This window comes from Oncorhynchus gorbuscha, linkage group LG13, assembly GCF_021184085.1.
Source record: "Oncorhynchus gorbuscha isolate QuinsamMale2020 ecotype Even-year linkage group LG13, OgorEven_v1.0, whole genome shotgun sequence".
In the NCBI taxonomy this organism is placed as follows: domain Eukaryota; kingdom Metazoa; phylum Chordata; class Actinopteri; order Salmoniformes; family Salmonidae; genus Oncorhynchus; species Oncorhynchus gorbuscha.
The window spans coordinates 26,412,211-26,434,635 of NC_060185.1; the positions used below are offsets into that span (position 1 = coordinate 26,412,211).

The window sequence follows — 22,425 nt, forward strand, 5'->3', positions numbered from 1 at the left end:
TCCAGTTGCTGTCGCTAGGAGCTGTCCGCAGTGCTGAAACGACAGGGGTGCGCTGACTTGAAGAAAGAGAACGGCATACCCAACGATCTATCTATCTATCGATTTAGCGAACGTTGAAATTGAACAGTCTCTGTCTATCAGCTGATAACGACACGAGAACATAGCTCTCAGTGGAGCGCCAGTGCTGGGCAGTGTGCGATCCCGAGGTCTCACAGCAAGTGGCTTTTTCTGTAGGAGCAGTCTCTATTTCATTTTAAGGAAAAGTGTTGATCCCAAGGACATTCCTTTCTATTAGCAGAGGACCAATACTGAAAGCAAGCATGAGTGCGGCACGAGATTACATATTCGTTCTGATGGTTCTCTTTGCAATGATGACTGACTTAGGCGCTAAAGGTAAGATTCTCAATAATATAACGGAAGGCTATTTGGTCGCTTATGCACATGTGTATTGCAATGTAATTCTGTTCCCGACCCGCCGGTGTTATGGTGCCACTGTATCCAATGATGTGTGAGCCTTTTTGTTGGTAGGTTATCTGGGAAACTACAGATGGAGATGTGTTTGTGGTAGGTCAGTCGGCTATCAGTCGTGTTCTTCCTTTAATGAGGTTTAAATGGTCCCCTCCACCGTTATGCCAATTATTCTCAAATAATTAATGTGGAGGAGATGATATAACGTATACATATCGTTCTTTTAAAGGCAGATGTTGTAGCCTATTTATTGCCTGTAATGAAGAATTCACAACAAGCCATACTAATTGCAATCAGCTATAAGGGAAATGAAATACATTAATTTCCTTTAAAAAAGTTATACATTGACTAGTGATTGTAATTTAGCAAGTTCCAAATCCAAACTTTAAATAATTGTAAGTATTGTAATAACTGTTAAATAAACTTAGACTAATAAAGTGTGGTAAACGTATCTTACTTAGTCTCAAATATCATCATTTTGAAGTGTATTTTAATCGGTATTTATTATAACCTACATGGATGGAAAATATAATTAATTTTTGCTTCACAGTGCGCCAATCATTTTGAATAATTAATGATTAATGTGTCAACTTCTATCTCATATTTATAAAAAAAAAATCTGTTTAAAGGAGATCTAATCATGAAAGAAGATGTATTAGTTCTAAGAACATTGGAATGACATGCACTGATTTGCATTGGTTTTACAGCTGGCTGCACTATTCATGCTTTTGATTTGCCGACATTCATTTATTAAAGTACTATCTTATCTTATTGAGGATCCTCGAGCTGCGCAGTGTACGGGTAGGGGGGTTGGGATAGTTTCAAGAGGAATAAAGAAACCCATGAAGACAACCAGACAATATTTTCTCGGCCTGCATCTGATCATTCTACCCACATAAATATTTATTAAACGGCTTGGTCGAGACTTGCACCCATGATGTACTTCACACGAGTCTCTCATAAACATAAATATTTATTAAACGGTCTCTCATAAACTTGGCCTTTCACACGAGTCTCTCATAAACATGAGACTTGCACCCATGATGTCTCTCATAAACATGCCTTTCACACGAGTCTCTCATAAACATGCCTTTCACACGAGTCTCTCATAAACATGCCTTTCACACGAGTCTCTCATAAACATGCCTTTCACACGAGTCTCTCATAAACATGCCTTTCACACGAGTCTCTCATAAACATGCCTTTCACACGAGTCTCTCATAAACATGCCTTTCACACAACGTCGACCATGACGGACCCATCAGACTTTTCTGTCCAATCTGCTGAATTTGTTTTATTCTGTTATGTTCCAATATTTTAGTGACCCTGTGCAGGGCTGGAAACTATTACATTTCCATTCATGTCATATCAGAAATGATTGAAATTCAAATGAAAGAATTGTAAAATCCTCATTGAAAATAAATACTGTATAATATTTCAAAAAATGGGTCATTCAATTGAATTGACGTTTGAGGAGATGTTTGATAGAATAGAACAGGAAATGAGCAAAGGAGGAAAAGGGAGGTTATCTATGTTGTGGGATGAGATGTCAGACTTTGGAACAATTATGCACATACAGTATTTACCTGATAAAGTAATACATCAACCTATTATAACACCAATTTACAGTGTTTACAGTGTTTTACAGTGTTTTACAGTGTTTTACAGTGTTTACTGTGTTTACAGTGTTTTAGTGTTTTACTATTAGGTATTCAATATTCAATATTCTATAAAACTAATAGCTATTATGGCTTCTTCATGCCTGCGGCTGGGAGAACCTGGCTCCAGAGAGAATGTTGCATCATATTCTGCATTGATCCCAAGTCATCAGCCTGACCTTATGATCTCAGAGGTCCGTGGGCCTCCCTGTCCTTATCAGTCACCTTCTACTGAACCTCTGAAGCTGCACTTTACTGCAGAGCAGAAGCACCTGTAAAAGCACTTTAGCTAATGTGATGCTCCATCAGTCCAGATTGAGCACTGAGCGAGAGGTTCAGTGAGCTAAAAGCAGGAGCCCATATTAAATTGATAGCATTGTGATGAGGAATGGGTGAGTATAGGTTCACTTGGGTGAGTATAGGTAAACATAGGTTGACTTTAGGTTGGTCAGTAATCCTCCATCTTTTTTGTTGTTGTGTCAATATCAATGAGTGTACAAAACACTAAGAACACCTGCACTTTCCATGACATAGACTGACCAGGTAAATCCAGGTGAAAGCTATCCCTTATTGATGTCACCAGGTAAATCCAGGTGAAAGCTATCCCTTATTGATGTCACCAGGTAAATCCAGGTGAAAGCTATCCCTTATTGATGTCACCAGGTAAATCCAGGTGAAAGCTATCCCTTATTGATGTCACCAGGTAAATCCAGGTGAAAGCTATCCCTTATTGATGTCACCAGGTAAATCCAGGTGAAAGCTATCCCTTATTGATGTGATGTCTTATTGACCAGGTAAATCCAGGTGAAAAACTGATGTCCCCTCCATGAAAGCTATCCCTTATTGATGTCACCAGGTAAATCCAGGTGAAAGCTATCCCTTATTGATGTCACCAGGTAAATCCACTCCAATCAGTGTAGATGAAGGGGAGGAGACAGGTTAAATAAGTATTTGTAAGCCTTGAGACAATTGAGACATGGATTGTGTATGTGTGCCATTCAGAGGGTAAATGGGCAAGACAAAATATTGAAGTGCCTTTGAACGGGTTATGGTAGTAGGTGCCAGACACACTGGTTTGTGTTTGTCAAGAACTGCAACACTGTTGGGTTTTTCTCGCTCAACAGTTTCCCGTGTGTATCAAGAAGGGTCAAGAAGGGTCCACCACCCAAAGGACATCCAGCCAACATGGGCCAACATCAATGTGTAATGCTTACAACATGCTCTGACGAATTGAGGCTGTTCTGAGGGCAAAAGGGGGTGCAACTTAATATTAGGAAGGTGTTCCTAATGTTTTGTACACTGTGTGTGTATACAATCTGTCCATAGATATAATTGATCTCATAGGCTGCATTAATTGAGGGCGGGATGCATAAGCCTGCGTAGTTGTGTGTCATGGCTCTAATGTCAACATGCTGTTTCAAAGTACATTGTGTGTTTCTACTGGTTTTATGTTGTGTTTGTGAGACTCATAAGGGAGGTGGACGTTTGTGTCTGCTCACAGCGAGAATGCATACCCCCTACTGCTCCTCTCTGATAATAATGAGAATAACAATACAATCTCAGAGCTATCATTGACACTGCAGAGTGCTGTGTCTGTATTGGCCGTTAGGGGGCGCATGAGGCCACTGATGCTGACGCTTTTGAGCATCCCCTCTTGGTAATGGTCCTCGGGGTGGACTGTAATAATAATGGGGACAGGAGAGAATCAGTTCCCTCTCCCAGGAACATCCTATTCCTCTCTGCCCCTTATAATGTCCTTTTGAAACGGCTTCCTGTGCTCGGACACCTCCCACAACTCTCTGGCACCACCATGACGTATGAGTGGGGGGACAGTGGACTGGAAGGGGAGATTTGATCATGTCTGAGTTTTGGGGTCATGCTCTGTGTTTATTTTCTCCAGATTGATGCCCTGATTTAAAGAAAACTTGCCTGGCACTGAACTGGAGGGATGGAGGGCTGGGGGTCTGGAGGGCTGGGGGTTTGGAAGACTGGAGGGCTGGAGGGCTGGGGGTCTGGAGGGCTGGGGGTTTGGAAGACTGGAGGGCTGGAGGGCTGGAGGACTGGATGTCTGGAGGGCTGGGTGTCTGGGGGTCTGCAGGACTGGGGGTCTGGAGGGCTGGGGGACGTCTGGACGGTTTGGGGGTTTGGAGAACTGGAGGGCTGGGGGTCTGGAGGACGGGAGGGCTGGGGGTCTGGAGGGCTGGGGGTCTGGATGACTGGATGTCTGGAGTGCTGGGGGTCTGCAGGGCTGGGGTCTGGAGGGTTGGAGGGCTGAAGGGCTAGGGTTCTAGAGGGCTGGAGGGCTGTGGGTCTGGAGGGCTGTGGGTCTGGATGGCTGGGGGTCTGGTGGTCTGAAGGGCTGGAGGGATGGGGGTCTGGGGGTCTGGTGGTCTGAAGGGCTGCAGGGCTGGGGGTCTGGAGGGTTGGAGGGCTGGAGGGTTGGAGGGCTGGAGGGCTAGGGTTCTAGGGGGCTGGAGAGCTGTGGGTCTGGAGGGCTGTGGGTCTGGAGGGCTGGGGGTCTGGTGGTCTGAAGGGCTGGAGGGATGGGGGTCTGGGGGACTGAAGGGCTGGGGTTCTTATGGCAACTCCCTGCATTTCCAAACGGCTGGTGCAGGAAAGACTGGCAACAGCTAGAACAACATCAAACACATGCACACACATATGGATGCACACCCTTGGAGTACACACACACACATGGAAACACACATGCATGTACATAGAAATTAATCCTCCTGTTTTAACTTATTGAATCGATTATATCTGAACATAGAAAGTATCCATGTAATGTAGTGAATTGAACAAAAGATCCCGCCTGTATTCCCTGTTCTGTGTGAGTTCAGAGCACAGCTTTTCATTTTGCAATGATAAATCACCCCAGCCACCCAGAAGTGGGATGAAGTAGGTTTGAGAACAAGCTTGTGTGTATGTGTGTGTAAAATAAAGAAAATCAGTATTAGAGATTATACATGTTTCAGATTTGAAGTCATTGTCAATCACTCTGTATTGGAATATCAGAACAAGCTACATCAATCTGTCTTTGATGTTTTAGTTTAGCTTTCCATGTCAGAACTCTGAGCTTGACCTGAATATGTCACAGTCAGTAATCTCTTCTAATCGTAGCGGTTGTTTTTCTCCCTATAACACGCAAACACTTTATCTGTGTGTGTGTATGCACGCAAACACTTAATCTGTCTGTGTGTGTATGTATGCACGCAAACACTTTATCTGTCTGTGTGTGTGTATACACGCAAACACTTTATCTGTCTGTGTGTGTGTATACACGCAAACACTTTATCTGTCTGTGTGTGTGTATGCACGCAAACACTTAATCTGTCTGTGTGTGTGTATGCACGCAAACACTTAATCTGTCTGTGTGTGTGTATGCACGCAAACACTTTATCTGTCTGTGTGTGTGTATGCACGCAAACACTTAATCTGTCTGTGTGTGTGTGTATGCACGCAAACACTTAATCTGTCTGTGTGTGTGTGTATGCACGCAAACACTTAATCTGTCTGTGTGTGTGTATACACACAAACACTTTATCTGTCTGTGTGTGTGTATACACGCAAACACTTTATCTGTCTGTGTGTGTGTATACACGCAAACACTTTATATGTCTGGGTGTGTGTATGCACGCAAACACTTAATCTGTCTGTGTGTGTGTATGCACGCAAACACTTTATCTGTCTGTGTGTGTGTGTATGCATGCAAACACTTAATCTGTCTGTGTGTGTATACACGCAAACACTTAATCTGTCTGTGTGTGTGTATGCACGCAAACACTTTATCTGTCTGTGTGTGTGTATGCACGCAAACACTTAATCTGTCTGTGTGTGTGTATGCACGCAAACACTTAATCTGTCTGTGTGTGTGTATACACGCAAACACTTAATCTGTCTGTGTGTGTGTATGTACGCAAACACTTAATCTGTCTGTGTGTGTGGGTATGCACGCAAACACTTAATCTGTCTGTGTGTGTGTATACACGCAAACACTTAATCTGTCTGTGTGTGTGTATGCACGCAAACACTTAATCTGTCTGTGTGTGTGTATGCACGCAAACACTTAATCTGTCTGTGTGTGTGTATACACGCAAACACTTAATCTGTCTGTGTGTGTGTATACACGCAAACACTTAATCTGTCTGTGTGTGTATGCACGCAAACACTTTATCTGTCTGTGTGTGTATAATCTGTCACGCAAACACTTAATCTGTCTGTGTGTGTATGCACGCAAACACTTTATCTGTCTGTGTGTGTATGCACGCAAACACTTAATCTGTCTGTGTGTGTGTATACACGCAAACACTTAATCTGTCTGTGTGTGTGTATGCAAGCAAACACTTTATCTGTCAGTGTGGGTGTATGCACGCAAACACTTTATCTGTCTGTGTGTCTGTATACACGCAAACACTTCATCTGTCTGTGTGTGTGTATACACGCAAACACTTCATCTGTCTGTGTGTATGTATGTACGCAAACACTTAATCTGTCTGTGTGTGTGTATGCACGCAAACACTTAATCTGTCTGTGTGTGTGTATACACGCAAACACTTAATCTGTCTGTGTGTGTGTATGCACGCAAACACTTTATCTGTCAGTGTGTGTGTATGCACGCAAACACTTTATCTGTCACACACGCATGCAAAAATAAATCATAATCGAGTTCTGCTCAGCTTTTTTAACCCCCCCCTAATTACTGGCTATTAAAAATCAGTGTGAACTCACAATGTGATCTATGGCCGCAAGTGCTGCAGAAACCCCTTCTCAGCCATTCCACTGATATTCTCAGAATAAACTCACCATTATGGAGCCCCTGAGATAAGCGATAAACTTCCACCCAGCTTCCTTCTTCTCTCTCGCTCTCTGTCTCTCCCCCTCCCTCTCCCTCCTCGTTCCTCTCTCCTTTTCCCTGCCTCAGATAAAAAGCTATTTGCTCTGGGTGTCAATGATCCGACGGAATCAGCATTGCTTCATGGCGTAGGAAAGAAAAAGCTGGAAAAAGGGAACATCTCTTTTAATTAAACACCATAGATGCTCTCGAGATCTGATGAAAATGATATAAAATGGGAGAATTGAAAATGTTCAACACATACTTTTCTATTACGGGTGAGTAACCTGTCCCAGCGAGCTCCTCCCTGTGCCATCAGAGGCTATTCAGACCGTGTATACCCTTCAAATTGTGGGGAGTTTCCCTTTTGACACACTCAATTGGAAATGAGTGTTATTGTAAAGCAGCCGTTGGTTCCCGTCTACCGGGGAAGGAAGAGGACTCAGTCTGATCTTTTGACACGTCCCAGGCGGTGTGGTGAGGTAGTGAGAGGACGGTGGAACCACACACTCTTTCTCTTCTCCTCTGTCTTTTCCTCTCTGCATGATATATACCCCAGCTGCTGTCAGTCAAAGCAGGTTTTCTGAAGGCTGTGTTCACCTGGTTTACTATATCCCCATCTTTGAATGGAACATTATGTCCCGTTTGTGACAAAAGCCTTCGAGTTATACATCTGAGTAATTCTAAACTCTATCCATTTACGCTCCATTACCGTGAATGCAGCCCCCTGTCATCTTCAAACATCATTTCTGCTCTGGTGTATTTCGACATGGCTTGTACCATCACAAAAAAGTAGCAAAACTCTTCCTTTGTTGTCCTGCCTCTCTGTTACATAGTGCAAAGTACCACCCTGTGTTTCTCCAGATCTTTCTTTTGTTCTACTTGAACAAATGCTCTGCTTTCAGACCGTGGGTCTGGTCTGAAAGCAGAGCTATAGAACATTAACATTATTCATGTGTGAATGACTGGTGATATCACATAGCAGTCTTTGGTTTCTCTCCCGGCGAGCTGGCTGCTGAGAGGCTTGGGGACAGTTATTACAAATCAATGGCCAATCTAGTCTGCACTCTGGCCCATGTCCTCATGCATTACTCTCCAGGCTGTCTCCATAATGTAAATAAATCCTGCATCCCATTTGCATTGCGTTGCTTGGGCAAATGACCTGACACACACAGTCAGTAAGAGACATAACATCATGTGACACACAGTCAGTAAGAGACATAACATCATGTGACACACAGTCAGTAAGAGACATAACATCATGTGACACAGTCAATAAGAGACATAACATCATGTGACACAGTCAATAAGAGACATAACATCATGTGACACAGTCAGTAAGAGACATAACATCATGTGACACACAGTCAGTAAGAGACATAACATCATGTGACACAGTCAATAAGAGACATAACATCATGTGACACAGTCAGTAAGAGACATAACATCATGTGACACAGTCAGTAAGAGACATAACATCATGTGACACAGTCAGTAAAGACATAAGATCATAACATCATAAGAGACATAACATCATGTGACACACAGTCAATAAGAGACATAACATCATGTGACACACAGTCAGTAAGAGACATAACATCATGTGACACAGTCAGTAAGAGACATAACATCATGTGACACAGTCAATAAGAGACATAACATCATGTGACACAGTCAATAAGAGACATAACATCATGTGACACACAGTAAGAGACATAACATCATGTGACACACAGTCAGTAAGAGACATAACATCATGTGACACAGTCAGTAAGAGACATAACATCATGTGACACAGTCAATAAGAGACATAACATCATGTGACACAGTCAGTAAGAGACATAACATCATGTGACACAGTCAGTAAGAGACATAACATCATGTGACACACAGTCAGTAAGAGACATAACATCATGTGACACAGTCAGTAAGAGACATAACATCATGTGACACAGTCAATAAGAGACATAACATCATGTGACACAGTCAGTCTGTAAGAGACATAACATCATGTGACACAGTCAGTAAGAGACATAACATCATGTGACACAGTCAGTAAGAGACATAACATCATGTGACACAGTCAGTAAGAGACATAACATCATGTGACACAGTCAGTAAGAGACATAACATCATGTGACACAGTCAGTAAGAGACATAACATCATGTGACACAGTCAGTAAGAGACATAACATCATGTGACACAGTCAGTAAGAGACATAACATCATGTGACACAGTCAATAAGAGACATAACATCATGTGACACAGTCAGTAAGAGACATAACATCATGTGACACAGTCAGTAAGAGACATAACATCATGTGACACAGTCAGTAAGAGACATAACATCATGTGACACAGTCAGTAAGAGACATAACATCATGTGACACAGTCAGTAAGACATAACATCATGTGACACAGTCAGTAAGTGACACATCATGTGACACATAACATCATGTGACACAGTCAGTAAGAGACATAACATCATGTGACACAGTCAGTAAGAGACATAACATCATGTGACACAGTCAGTAAGAGACATAACATCATGTGACACAGTCAGTAAGAGACATAACATCATGTGACACAGTCAGTAAGAGACATAACATCATGTGACACAGTCAGTAAGAGACATAACATCATGTGACACAGTCAGTAAGAGACATAACATCATGTGACACAGTCAGTAAGAGACATAACATCATGTGACACAGTCAGTAAGAGAGACATAACATCATAACATCATGTGACACAGTCAGTAAGAGACATAACATCATGTGACACAGTCAGTAAGAGACATAACATCATGTGACACAGTCAGTAAGAGACATAACATCATGTGACACAGTCAGTAAGAGACATAACATCATGTGACACAGTCAGTAAGAGACATAACATCATGTGACACAGTCAGTAAGAGACATAACATCATGTGACACAGTCAGTAAGAGACATAACATCATGTGACACAGTCAGTAAGAGACATAACATCATGTGACACAGTCAGTAAGAGACATAACATCATGTGACACAGTCAGTAAGAGACATAACATCATGTGACACAGTCAGTAAGAGACATAACATCATGTGACACAGTCAATAAGAGACATAACATCATGTGACACAGTCAGTAAGAGACATAACATCATGTGACACAGTCAGTAAGAGACATAACATCAGACACATAACATCATGTGACACAGTCAGTAAGAGACATAACATCATGTGACACAGTCAGTAAGAGACATAACATCATGTGACACAGTCAGTAAGAGACATAACATCATGTGACACAGTCAGTAAGAGACATAACATCATGTGACACAGTCAGTAAGAGACATAACATCATGTGACACAGTCAGTAAGAGACATAACATCATGTGACACAGTCAATAAGAGACATAACATCATGTGACACAGTCAGTAAGAGACATAACATCATGTGACACAGTCAGTAAGAGACATAACATCATGTGACACAGTCAATAAGAGACATAACATCATGTGACACAGTCAGTAAGAGACATAACATCATGCTTGAATTGAAATCCACTAGATACGTTTCTGGAGCTGGACTATTTTATTTTTAAATGTTCTTATTAAGATTAAGTTTGTTGTTAATTTTTTCACACACTCCTCAGCTGCTGTGCTATTCCCTCCTCCCTCGCTACCTCTTCCGTCCTCACCATGAAACTCGGTCAGTTTCAGCCTCCCTATCTCAGACCCGTGGCTCTATCGATCTGACCACTGAGGAGGAGAGCAAACATTAGTGCAGGGAATCAGTACCAACCCATTCGCTCCCTCTCCTCTCCCTCTCCTCTCATGGATTGGCACACTGTGTACACCTGGCTAATTGGGGCTGGCGTGTGGTGAGCATGCAGTGCTGAGGACCTCTCTGGAACCATTAGGCCCTTGGACAGCTCTCTTCCTCTTCTCCACGTCTGGTTCACACTGCCAACTACTGTCTGGATGGCTCTTCATCAAGATGGGCAAACCAGGATCAGGCCAGACCAGACCTGGAGGATATCAGAGCTGGCTGTGTGCTCAGGCAGCAGGTCAACACTTCCACAGGCAGCAGGTCAACACTTCCACAGGCAGCAGGTCAACACTTACACAGGCAGCAGGTCAACACTTACACAGGCAGCGGGTCAACACTTACACAGGTAGCAGGTCAACACTTACACAGGTAGCAGGTCAACACACTAGCAGGTCAACACTTACACAGGCAGCAGGTCAAGACTTACATAGGCAGGTCAACACTTACACAGCAGGCCAACAACAGCAGGTTACACAGGCAGCAGGTCAAGACTTCATAACACTTACACAGGTACAGGTAGCAGGTCAACACTTACACAGGCAGCAGGTCAACACTTACACAGGTAGCAGGTCAACACTTACACAGGTAGCAGGTCAACACTTACACAGGTAGCAGGTCAACACTTACACAGGTAGCAGGTCAACACTTACACAAGTAGCAGGTCAACACTTACACAGGCAGCAGGTCAACACTTACACAGGTAGCAGGTCAACACTTACACAGGTAGCAGGCCACACTTACACAGGTAGCAGGTCAACACTTACACAAGTAGCAGGTCAACACTTCCACAGGCAGCAGGTCAACACTTACACAGGCAGCAGGTCAACACTTCCACAGGCAGCAGTTCAACACTTACACAGGCAGCAGGTCAACACTTACACAGGTAGCAGGTCAACACTTACACAGGTAGCAGGTCAAGACTTACACAGGCAGCAGGTCAACACTTTCACAGGCAGCAGGCCAACACTTACACAGGCAGCAGGTCAAGACTTACACAGGCAGCAGGTCAACACTTTCACAGGTAGCATTCAACACTTGCCTAACTCATCTGAAAGTAAACAAGACACTTAGTTTCTTCTTCATCAGACATGTTTTGGACCTTCATGTTTTATGCAGGAGGGTCAAATAGATAGGGGTGACAGTGCTGTTTGTTTGTTCTTAGTTGGTCAACTCCAGTCATTGTTTTATTTACTATGTTGACTGTCCCCAAACCTTTTGGTGGAATATGGGCCCTCTACCACTTCTACTGTAATTGTCATTTCTTACCATCACACCCACTTCAAACTTGTCTTTTACCATAAAGTCTCTCAGTCCCAATAAAGATCTGATTGATGTGTTGCATCGCCTCCTCCGTTCAGTCGCTTTTGCTCGACTCCAAAGAGTCAGCGATGTTGATGATGTTCGGTCGGTAACCCCTACACCATAACCCTCGACATTTCAAATGGAGGTGCAAGCAGAGGGCTTCAATTTTGGCCTATGACTCCTTTCCTTTCTGCAGATCCTGCAGGCTCTACCAGCACATCCTTCCTCTTCAGGACATGGAGACACTTCTTCAAAAGTTGTGTGTCCTTGGTCAGCAGTTGGTAGTTTACCAAGGGATTTGTTTGGGAGCGAATTCATACAGCCTGGCGCTATACAGTTCATGTTTTAATTACTACTTGTTGTTGCCATCTTCATTGTCTGCACCTAACCTCACTCTCTTTGAGTCACTCTCCACGAGAAAACTCAATACCACAGACAATTTGCTGATACCTGCCAGTGACACACTGGCGTCAGTGATGACCATGGCAATTTAAAATGCCGCTGACCATAGCTTAAATAAACCTTGTCGACGATCAAAATACTAAATATAGAGATGATTTTATGTTAAATGCACATGTTTAGAATTAGTAGATTTCTATTAGTAGATTAGTAGATTAGTAGATTTAGTAGATCTAGATCTAATAAAAATTAGTAGATTTTTATTAGATCTCTTTGCTTAGATTTGCTTAGATTTCCTTCCTAGATTTCCTTCCTAGTGTTTCCATTCCCCTTTAAGGCAGTCCTCAGTCCTACTCAGTACAACTCAGACATCCAAGGCTTACATTATTACTAACAGTAGGCCGAAACGCAGAAAGATTGTTAGTTAAAGCTGCTACTAGATAACAAGAGACCTTCCTCCCTCTCCATTCTTTCTTCTCTGAATGAGCATTTTTAATGAGCGTTATTAGGCAGCTCTGTTCATGCCCCAGTGGAGTTGCATACAGCTCTGATAGACTTCAAATATAGATGATGTGGAACAGTTTGTGTAAAGTTCCAGTAGTGTTCTGTTGAAGTTATTGTCAGTAGCCCTCTGTTCATTGCCACATATGTACGTACTTTGTAGTCATGCTGTTTCACAGCTTTTGCTTATTAACAGTTAGCCAAGCCATTATGCTCTCCTTGATGTTGGTATGAAAGCAGAGACTGTCAGGCAAGCTGCTGTGATGAGATGTTGCCATATAAATACTAGAGACTCTTTCTCTCCCCCTTTTCGGTTTGCAAATACTGTATGTACATCACAGTCATGAAACATGTTTTTATTGTACATGGTTGTAAATGGTTTAGTGAAAGAAATGGTGAGTTTAAATGCATGCTTTGCGCCTGTGAAAATTGATCCTTCACAACTGATTTAGGGAACATAACACTGAGGTTGTGAGTGAATGTTGGCCCTGAACTTTTTAAAGGATATTATTTTAGGAGAAATCACTCTGGGCTTATCAAGATTGGCATTGGCAATGATATAAGTAGAAGAGGAGCATAAACGTCCATTCTCCCGTGCATGTAGAGCAGAACGGTCTGTCAGTCGTTAATGAACTGACCATGTGACGCGACCCTGTCAGGTATCCTTGGAGCCCTAGTCTGCGGTAATAAAGATGAATAATGTCAATCCTGGGAAACGGCGGCAGATCCCTTCGGAATGTATCAGCATCATCGTTATTTACCTTGCTGTCAGGTTGGCTGCAGCGCAGCACAGAGAGGGAAACAGATGGAGATGCATAATTAAGAAAACTGCTGCAGCTCAGGGTTTAGGTGGTAATCTTACGGCATACACTCTCAGCTCAGGTTGTATACAGAATAGTGGGGGTTTATACAGAGGCATTCATAGAGACACCTGAGACTGGACTTTTAGCCTCTTCATTGTGCATAGCTTACTTAATTTAGGTAATGTGAGGTATATTTCAATGGGTAAAGGTTATTCCTTTTCAAAGTTTACACAGAAGCCGGCACTGCTAGTTAGGTTGGGAACGCTGTGCTGTGATGCATTCCACGTCAATAATAGTTGAATTTCAAACCAGTTTTTTTTCATAGGCATTTCTGAAAGTCAATAAATAGGGATTATTTAGCCAGGGTGCAGGACAAATTAACTCTGCAGGGAAAATGCTATGTCTTGAGTGGCTAGAGGATGTGAGTAAGCCTCCCCCCACCCCCACACAGAGAGAGAGAGAGAGAGAGAGAGAGAGAGAGAGAGAGAGAGAGAGAGAGAGAGAGAGAGAGAGAGAGAGAGAGAGAGAGAGAGAGAGAGAGAGAGAGAGAGAGAGAGAGAGAGAGAGAGAGAGTGAGAGAGAGAGAGAGAGAGAGAGAGAGAGAGAGAGAGAGAGAGAGAGAGAGAGAGAGAGAGAGAGAGAGAGAGAGAGAGAGAGAGAGAGAGAGAGAGAGAGAGAGAGAGAGAGAGAGAGACATACTACAGGGACAGCCACCTGCATTGATCCACAGAGCACCGAGTTCTATTCCTATGTTGAAAAGCACAGGCTGTGTTCTCTCAGCATAAAGACTGAAGCAGCCTTTTCAATCAATCTTCCATTTTCTCTACACCACCTAGACATAGATGGATGAGGAAGGCAAATGAAACACACTTAGTTCAACCCCAAAACACTTATTTATTTAGAAATGAGGGTATTTGGGGATATTTATATTGCTAAAGCAGGCAGGGAGGCCTGAGGGACTGTACATGGTTCTTGTGAAGATCTGCAGAGAAGAATGTGAGAAACTTCCCAAATACAAGTGTGCCAAGCTTGTAGCGTCATACCCAAGAAGACTCAAGGCTGTAATCACTGCCAAAGGTGCTTCAACAAAGTACTGAGTAAAGGGTCTGAATACTTATGTAATATTATGAAATATTATATAATATGTGATATTTCATTTTGCAATTTGCAAAAATATCTAAAAACCTGTTTTGGCTTTGTCATTATAGGATATTGTATGTAGATTGATGAGTTAAAAAAAAAAAAAAATCCATGGAATTTAATAAAACATTTAATCCATTGAAGAATAAGGCTGTAACGTAACAAAATTTGGAAAGAGTCAAGGGGTCTGAATACTTTCAGAATGTACTGTACACATCCATCCCATAGGAGACAGCTACTGGCATACAATATGCGATATAGATATGGATTATTTAGCACGGGACAAATTGCTGTGCCCCTGTTAACCTCAGACTTCTGGATGTCTCTGTGAAGCCTGTATTTCAGAAAACTGGTCACCCAGAAGAAGTATTATATTTCCTCCAGCTCAGTCACCATCAATGTGAAAAAATCATTTCCTTTGATGTGACAAGCCATTTCAAAGCACATAAGTTGCTATTGGGGAATTCAGTGGCTTGCGAAAGTATTCACCCCCTTGGCATTTTTCCTATTTTGTTGCCTTACAACCTGGAATTAAAATAAAATAGATTTTTGTAGGGGTTTGTATCATTTGATTTACACAACATGACCACTTTGAAGATGCAAAATCATTTTTATTGTGAAACAAAAAAGCGAAAACTTGAGCGTGCATAAATATGAACCGCCCCCAAGTCAATACCTTTTGCAGAAATTACAGCTGCAAGTCTCTTGGGATATGTCTCTATAAGCCTGGCACATCTAGCGACTGAGATTTTTGCCCATTTTCAAGGAAAAACTGCTCCAGTTCCTTCCAGTTGGATGGCTTCCGCTGGTGTACAGCAACCTTTAAGTCATACCACAGATTCTCAATTGGATTGAGGTCTGGGCTTTGACTAGGCCATTCCAAGACATTTCAGTGTTTCCCCTTAAACCACTCGAGTGTTGCTTTAGCAGTATGCTTAGGGTCATTGTCCTGCTGGAAGGAGAACCTCCATACCAGTCTCAAATCTCTGGAAGACTGAAACAGGTTTCCCTCAAGAATTTCACTGTATTTAGTGCCATCCATCATTCCTTCAATTCTGACCAGTTTCCCAGTCCATGCTGATGGAAAAACATATTTGGTGGGCGGCCCTCTCTTGGCAGATTTGTTGTGGTGCCATATTCTTTCAATGTCTTAATAATGGTTTTAATGGTGCTCTGTGGGATGTTCAAAGTTTCTGATATTTTTTTATAACCCAACCCTGATCTGAACTTCTCCACAACTTTGTCCCTGACCTGTTTGGAGAGCTCCTTGGTATTCATGGTGCCACTTGCTTGGTGGTTCCCCTGGCTTAGTGGTGTTACAGACAATGGTGCCTTTCAGAACAGGTGTGACAGATCATGTGACACTTAGATTGCACACTTTATTTAACTAATTATGTGTCTTCTGAAGGTAATTGGTTGCACCAGATCTTTTTTAGGGGCTTTGAAAAAAGTAATTTTTTGACTATTTTGTGTATATCCATTGCATGAAATCCAAATAAAAATCCATTTAAATTAGGTTGTAATGCAACGAAATAGGAAAAATGCCAAGGGGGATGAATACTTTTGCAAGGCACTGTATAATCATCAAAGCACACGACCATCCATTTGAGATAATATCTATGAATAAAATACACAAATCAATCTGTGGTTAAAAGGCAAAGGCATAAACTATCAGTGCTCTGGGTCTTTAGGACCAATGGAGCTTGCCACCCTTGATGAAAACATCTAACATGTCTGTTAGATCTATCAGAATACACAGTTTGAAAATCAATTAAATTAAAGCTAACAGAATCCTTCTTCCTCTTCTGATCCTGAACATCTCTCATCTCCTCTCTGAGTGTAATCACGCCATTCAGTTGACCCAGGGATCTCCTCTCTGAGTGTAATCACGCCCTTCAGTTGACCCAGGGATCTCCTCTCTGAGTGTAATCACGCCATTCAGTTGACCCAGGGATCTCCTCTCTGAGTGTAATCACGCCCTTCAGTTGACCCAGGGATCTCCTCTCTGAGTGTAATCACGCCATTCAGTTGACCCAGGGATCTCCTCTCTGAGTGTAATCACGCCATTCAGTTGACCCAGGGATCTCCTCTCTGAGTGTAATCACGCCATTCAGTTGACCCAGGGATCTCCTCTCTGAGTGTAATCACGCCATTCAGTTGACCCAGGGATCTCCTCTCTGAGTGTAATCACGCCATTCAGTTGACCCAGGGATCTCCTCTCTGAGTGTAATCACGCCATTCAGTTGACCCAGGGATCTCCTCTCTGAGTGTAATCACGCCATTCAGTTGACCCAGGGATCTCCTCTCTGAGTGTAATCACGCCATTCAGTTGACCCAGGGATCTCCTCTCTGAGTGTAATCACGCCATTCAGTTGACCCAGGGATCTCCTCTCTGAGTGTAATCACGCCATTCAGTTGACCCAGGGATCTCCTCTCTGAGTGTAATCACGCCATTCAGTTGACCCAGGGATCTCCTCTCTGAGTGTAATCACGCCATTCAGTTGACCCAGGGATCTCCTCTCTGAGTGTAATCACGCCATTCAGTTGACCCAGGGATCTCCTCTGGAAACTCAGGGTCTCAACTGTACAGCTCCCATGGAAATTGTCCAGCTCCTCACTGCAGCCCTGCAACCCTGCCCGCGGTGGAACCTCAATTAAACAACATGTCCATCCTCAACCCCCAGCATGCTCCATTGTGTCATGGCCACAATCTACTGCCACCGCAGTGAGTTGACCGTACTGAAGCTGTCCCTAACCTCTGTCAGAAAAGATTGGAGGCGTGTACGAGGGCCTTCTGTACTCTGATTTAAAGGGTTCTTCAGTGGAAAAGGTGGAGAGCTTTGGATAGATCGGTCCTCTTGAGTCAAGGCCATGGTTATCGATCTTGACTAGGTCTACTGCATTCGTTGTGCAGAGTCATGGTTTAGCAAGTCACACAGTGAGTCAAGCATGCATGTGTGGCTGTCAGGAAACTCTCCTATCCAATCAGTCAACCTTTCTGTTAACTTTGATGCTGGTAATATCTTATTCAATGTTGGAATGCATTTCTTTTACTCCCGTAGCTCATGGAAGTGGGTTGACCAGAACGTTTAGATTTAGGAACTTGAAATTAGTGCTTGAAATGTTATTCTAGTGCACAGTCATTTCCCAATAGAATATGCAGCTTCATCTGTCAGTGTTTCATTTGTTTTGTGGTGATGGTGGCCCCCACCGTGCACCCTGTAATTAAAAGGCAATCTGATCCTCAAACTTACAGCATCATCTAAACTTTATTGACAGGTTTAATTGCCAAATCTGATTGCTTGGACTTTAGTCCCCATGACAACACACCTGGGCACAATCGGGCACAGTTATCCTCCTTGTCAAGTGAAGTTAAATCACTGTGGGTGGATACTATTGTTCAGAGGGATAGAAAGACCTTCGAAATGACTGACAGGCACCCCAATGCCATGGAGAGAAAGAAACACAGGTGTTATTGCTCTAAGGACAAATCCAATAAAATTATATTTGTCAATTGCACTGAATGCAACTGGTGTAGACATTAGTGAAATGCTTTCTTCCTAACCTTTTCCAACGATGCAGTAAAAAAAAAATATATATATATACACACACAGTACTGTGCAAATTATTAGGCAGGTGTGAAAAAATGCTGTAAAGTAAGAATGCTTTCAAAAATAGAATGCGTTCAAAATTAATAGATTATATATATCAATTAACAAGATGAATAGATTATATATATCAATTAACAAAATGAATAGATTATATATATATATATCAATTAACAAAATGAATAGATTATATATATCAATTAACAAAATGAATAGATTATATATATCAATTAACAAAATGAATAGATTATAAATATCAATTAACAAGATGAATAGATTATATATATCAATTAACAAAATGAATAGATTATATATATCAATTAACAAAATGAATAGATTATATATATCAATTAACAAAATGAATAGATTATATATATCAATTAACAAAATGAATAGATTATATATATCAATTAACAAAATGAATATATTATATATATCAATTAACAAAATGAATAGCTTATATATATCAATTAACAAAATGAATAGATTATATATATCAGTTAACAAGATGAATAGATTATATATATCAATTAACAAAATGAATAGATTATATATATCAAGTAACAAAATGAATAGATTATATATATCAGTTAACAAAATGAATAGATTATATATATCAATTAACAAAATGAATAGATTATATATATCAATTAACAAAATGAATACATTATATATATCAATTAACAAAATGAAAAGTGGGTGGACAGAAGAAAAATCTAAATCAATTTAATATTTGGTATGACCACCCTTTGCCTTTGAAACAGCATCAATTCTTCTAGGTACATTTGCACACAGTTTTTGAAGGAACTCGGCAGGTAGGTTGGCCCAAACATCTTGGAGTCCTAAGCACAGTTCTTCTGTGGATTTAGGCAGCCTCAGGTGCTTCTCTCTCTTCATGTAACCCCAGACAGACTCAATGTTGTTGAGATCAGGGATCTGTGGGGGCCATACCATCGCTTCCAGGACTCCTTGTTCTTCTTTACGCTGAAGATAGTACTTAAACACTTTCGCTGTATTATTGGGGTTGTTGTCATGTTGCAGAATTCATTTGGGGCCAATCAGATGCCTCCCTGATGGTATTGCATGAAGGATAAGTATCTGCCTGTACTTCTCAGCATTGAGGAGACCATTAATTCTGACCAAATCCCCAACTCCATTTGCAGACATGCAGCCCCATACTTGCAAGGAACCTCCACCATGCTTTATTGTTGAACCTCCACCATGCTTCACTGTTGAACTTCCACCATGCTTCACTGTTGAACCTCCACCATGCTTCACTGTTGAACCTCCACCATGCTTCACTGTTGAACCTCCACCATGCATCTCTGTTGAACCTCCACCATGCTTCACTGTTGAACCTCCACCATTCTTCACTGTTGAACCTCCACCATGCTTCACTGTTGAACATCCACCATGCATCTCTGTTGCCTGCAGACACTCATTCGTGTACCGCTCTCCAGCCCTTCGGTGAACAAACTGCCTTCTGCTACAGCCAAATATTTCAGATTTTGGCTCATCAGTCCAGAGCAACTGCTGTCATTTTTCTGCACCCCAGTTCCTGTGTTTTCGTGGTCTTGTTTGATCTTGTTTCCACGTCAGAGGTATGTTTTTTTGGCCGCAAGTCTTCCATAAAGGCCACTTCTGACCAGACTTCTCCGGACAGTAGATGAGTGTACCAGGGTCCCACTGTTTTCTGCCAATTCTGAGCTGATGGCACTGCTGGACGTCTTCCGATTGCGAAGGGAAGTAAACATGATGTGTCTCATCTGCTGCAGTAAGTTTCCTTGGCCGACCACTGCATCTACGGTCCTCAACGTTGACCGTTTCTTTGTGTTTCTTCAAAAGAGCTTGGACATCTGGAAACACCTGTCTGCCTTGACATGTCTGCCTGGGAGAGACCTTGCTGATGCAGTATAACTACCCTGTGTCTACCTGGGAGAGACCTTGCTGATTCAGTATAACTACCTTGTGTCTTTTTGCTGTGCTCAGTCTTGCCGTGGTGTATTACTTTTGACAGAAAACTGTCTTCAGCAACCTCACCTTGTTAGCTGAGTTTGGCTGTTTCTCACCCAGTTGTATTCCTCCTAAACAGCTTTTTCTGTTTCAGTTAATGATTGTGTTTCAACCTAAATATTGAATTGATGATCATTAGCACCTGTTTGGTATAATTGTTTAACATACACCTGACTATATGCCTACAAATTCCTTTGACTGTGTGCAAGTGTACCTACAAGTATTGATGTTGTTTTGAAGGCAAAGGGGGGTCACACCAAATATGGGTTTGATTTAGATGTTTCTTCTGTTCACCCACTTTGCATTTAATTCATTATTAATTCATAATCTATTAATGTCTATTTTTGAAAGTATTGTTTCTTTACAGCATTTTTTCACACCTGCCTAAAACATTTGCACAGTACTGTATATTTTTCATAGTAACTGACACGAGGAATACAATAAAATACACAAGAATGGAGCTATATACATGCAGTAGCAGTACCAGATCAACTTTAGAACTGAAATGAAGATTAAACCTTTGTGGTTATCCACGTTTGCACTGGTCCTGCTGAATAGAGGACGTTTCAATGAAATGTGTTGTTGCCAAGTGACTCTGTGTCTCATCCGTCAGCCTTATTTAATTTAGTGTGGAATTAATAACAGTCTTGCTTTAAACCTGTTGTATGGAAAAAGTTGAGACAAAATGTGTTGTGCATCGCATCCACCAGACAGCAGCTGCCAAGCAGTTAATAGATAGTAACTGATTTGAAAAACAACAGGAGGGGCCTCCTGGGTGGTGCAGTGGTTAAGGGCGATGTACTGCAGCGCCAGCTGTGCCATCAGAGACTCTGGGTTCGCGCCCAGGCTCTGTCGTAACCGGTCGCGACCGGGAGGTCATGGGGGCGACCCACAATTGGCCGAGCATCGTCTGGGTTAGGGAGGGCTTGGCCGGTAGGGATGTCCTTGTCTCCTGTGGCGGGCCGGGAGTTGAAGCGATGAGACAAGATAGTAGCTACTAAAACAATTGGATACCACGAAATTGTGGAGAAAAACGGGGTACAATTTAAAATTTCATGCAAGAAATATGTGCATGAGTCCTTCAAAAAAGGCACGTTTTCATTAATGAGCGAAGGGCTATAGCAATCTCCCTGTGAAGAATAAAGCAGGAGCCCTTTGTAAGGAAGGACAGGGGAAGAATCGAAAAGAAAAAAAGAGAGTGGAATGTTTGAAAGAGAAGCGTTCCAGCCACTCTCCTCAGGAACAGGAATTGCTACATTCCATCCATGTAATTGTCCTTGGTTCCGTTTGTTGTTGTGGGGATGGAGGACTGTGACACGCACGCACAGACAAGCGTTTAGATTTCAAAACCATCCCTGCCTTTGACCTCCCTCCAACCCTCTGGGAGCAGGCAGATTACATTGATAGTGTTGTATAGCTTTCCTTGATTTGCTTTAATTCACAATATGTCCCTCATCTGTGTTTTACTGGGCGCACTGAACGCTGTCTAGGGACCAGGGGCCCTCAGCAACAACACAGCCTGGCTTCAGCTCAATTACCCACAGTTAATTAACAGTCCTCCCACGCCAGTCAGAGCTGTCACTCTGCTGTTGGAACCACTGTGAACACAAATGACGAATACACTGTTTATGTTCTGTACTGGATGAATGTTTAGGACTTACTATGGATGTGGGATTTTTTAAAGCATAATATTTCTGGACTATTGAACATAATCGATTTGAGGCATTCGTGTGCATCAGTGTACATTAGGCTGGAAATTAAATTAGAAACTGTATGTCTGAGGAATACCTAGTTTGTGAGTTTAAGGTCTGTAGGTAATGTATTGATTTAAAAAGTAAGCATATAAAGCCATCCTTTTCCCCTTCATATTTTCCCTTCTTTCCT

The 22,425-nt window shown here is 42.1% G+C and overlaps 1 protein-coding gene across 1 annotated transcript in view; it reads left to right on the top strand.

The window, feature by feature from the left end:
* The window catches only part of LOC123992637 (seizure protein 6 homolog), a 182,175-nt gene continuing 159,750 nt past the window's right edge, over positions 1-22,425 (top strand). Inside the window, exon 1 of the mRNA XM_046293954.1 lies at positions 1-393. Within this exon, the coding sequence (XP_046149910.1) occupies positions 321-393 (73 nt within the window). The 5' untranslated portion in view covers positions 1-320. The remainder of the gene's footprint in view (positions 394-22,425) is intronic.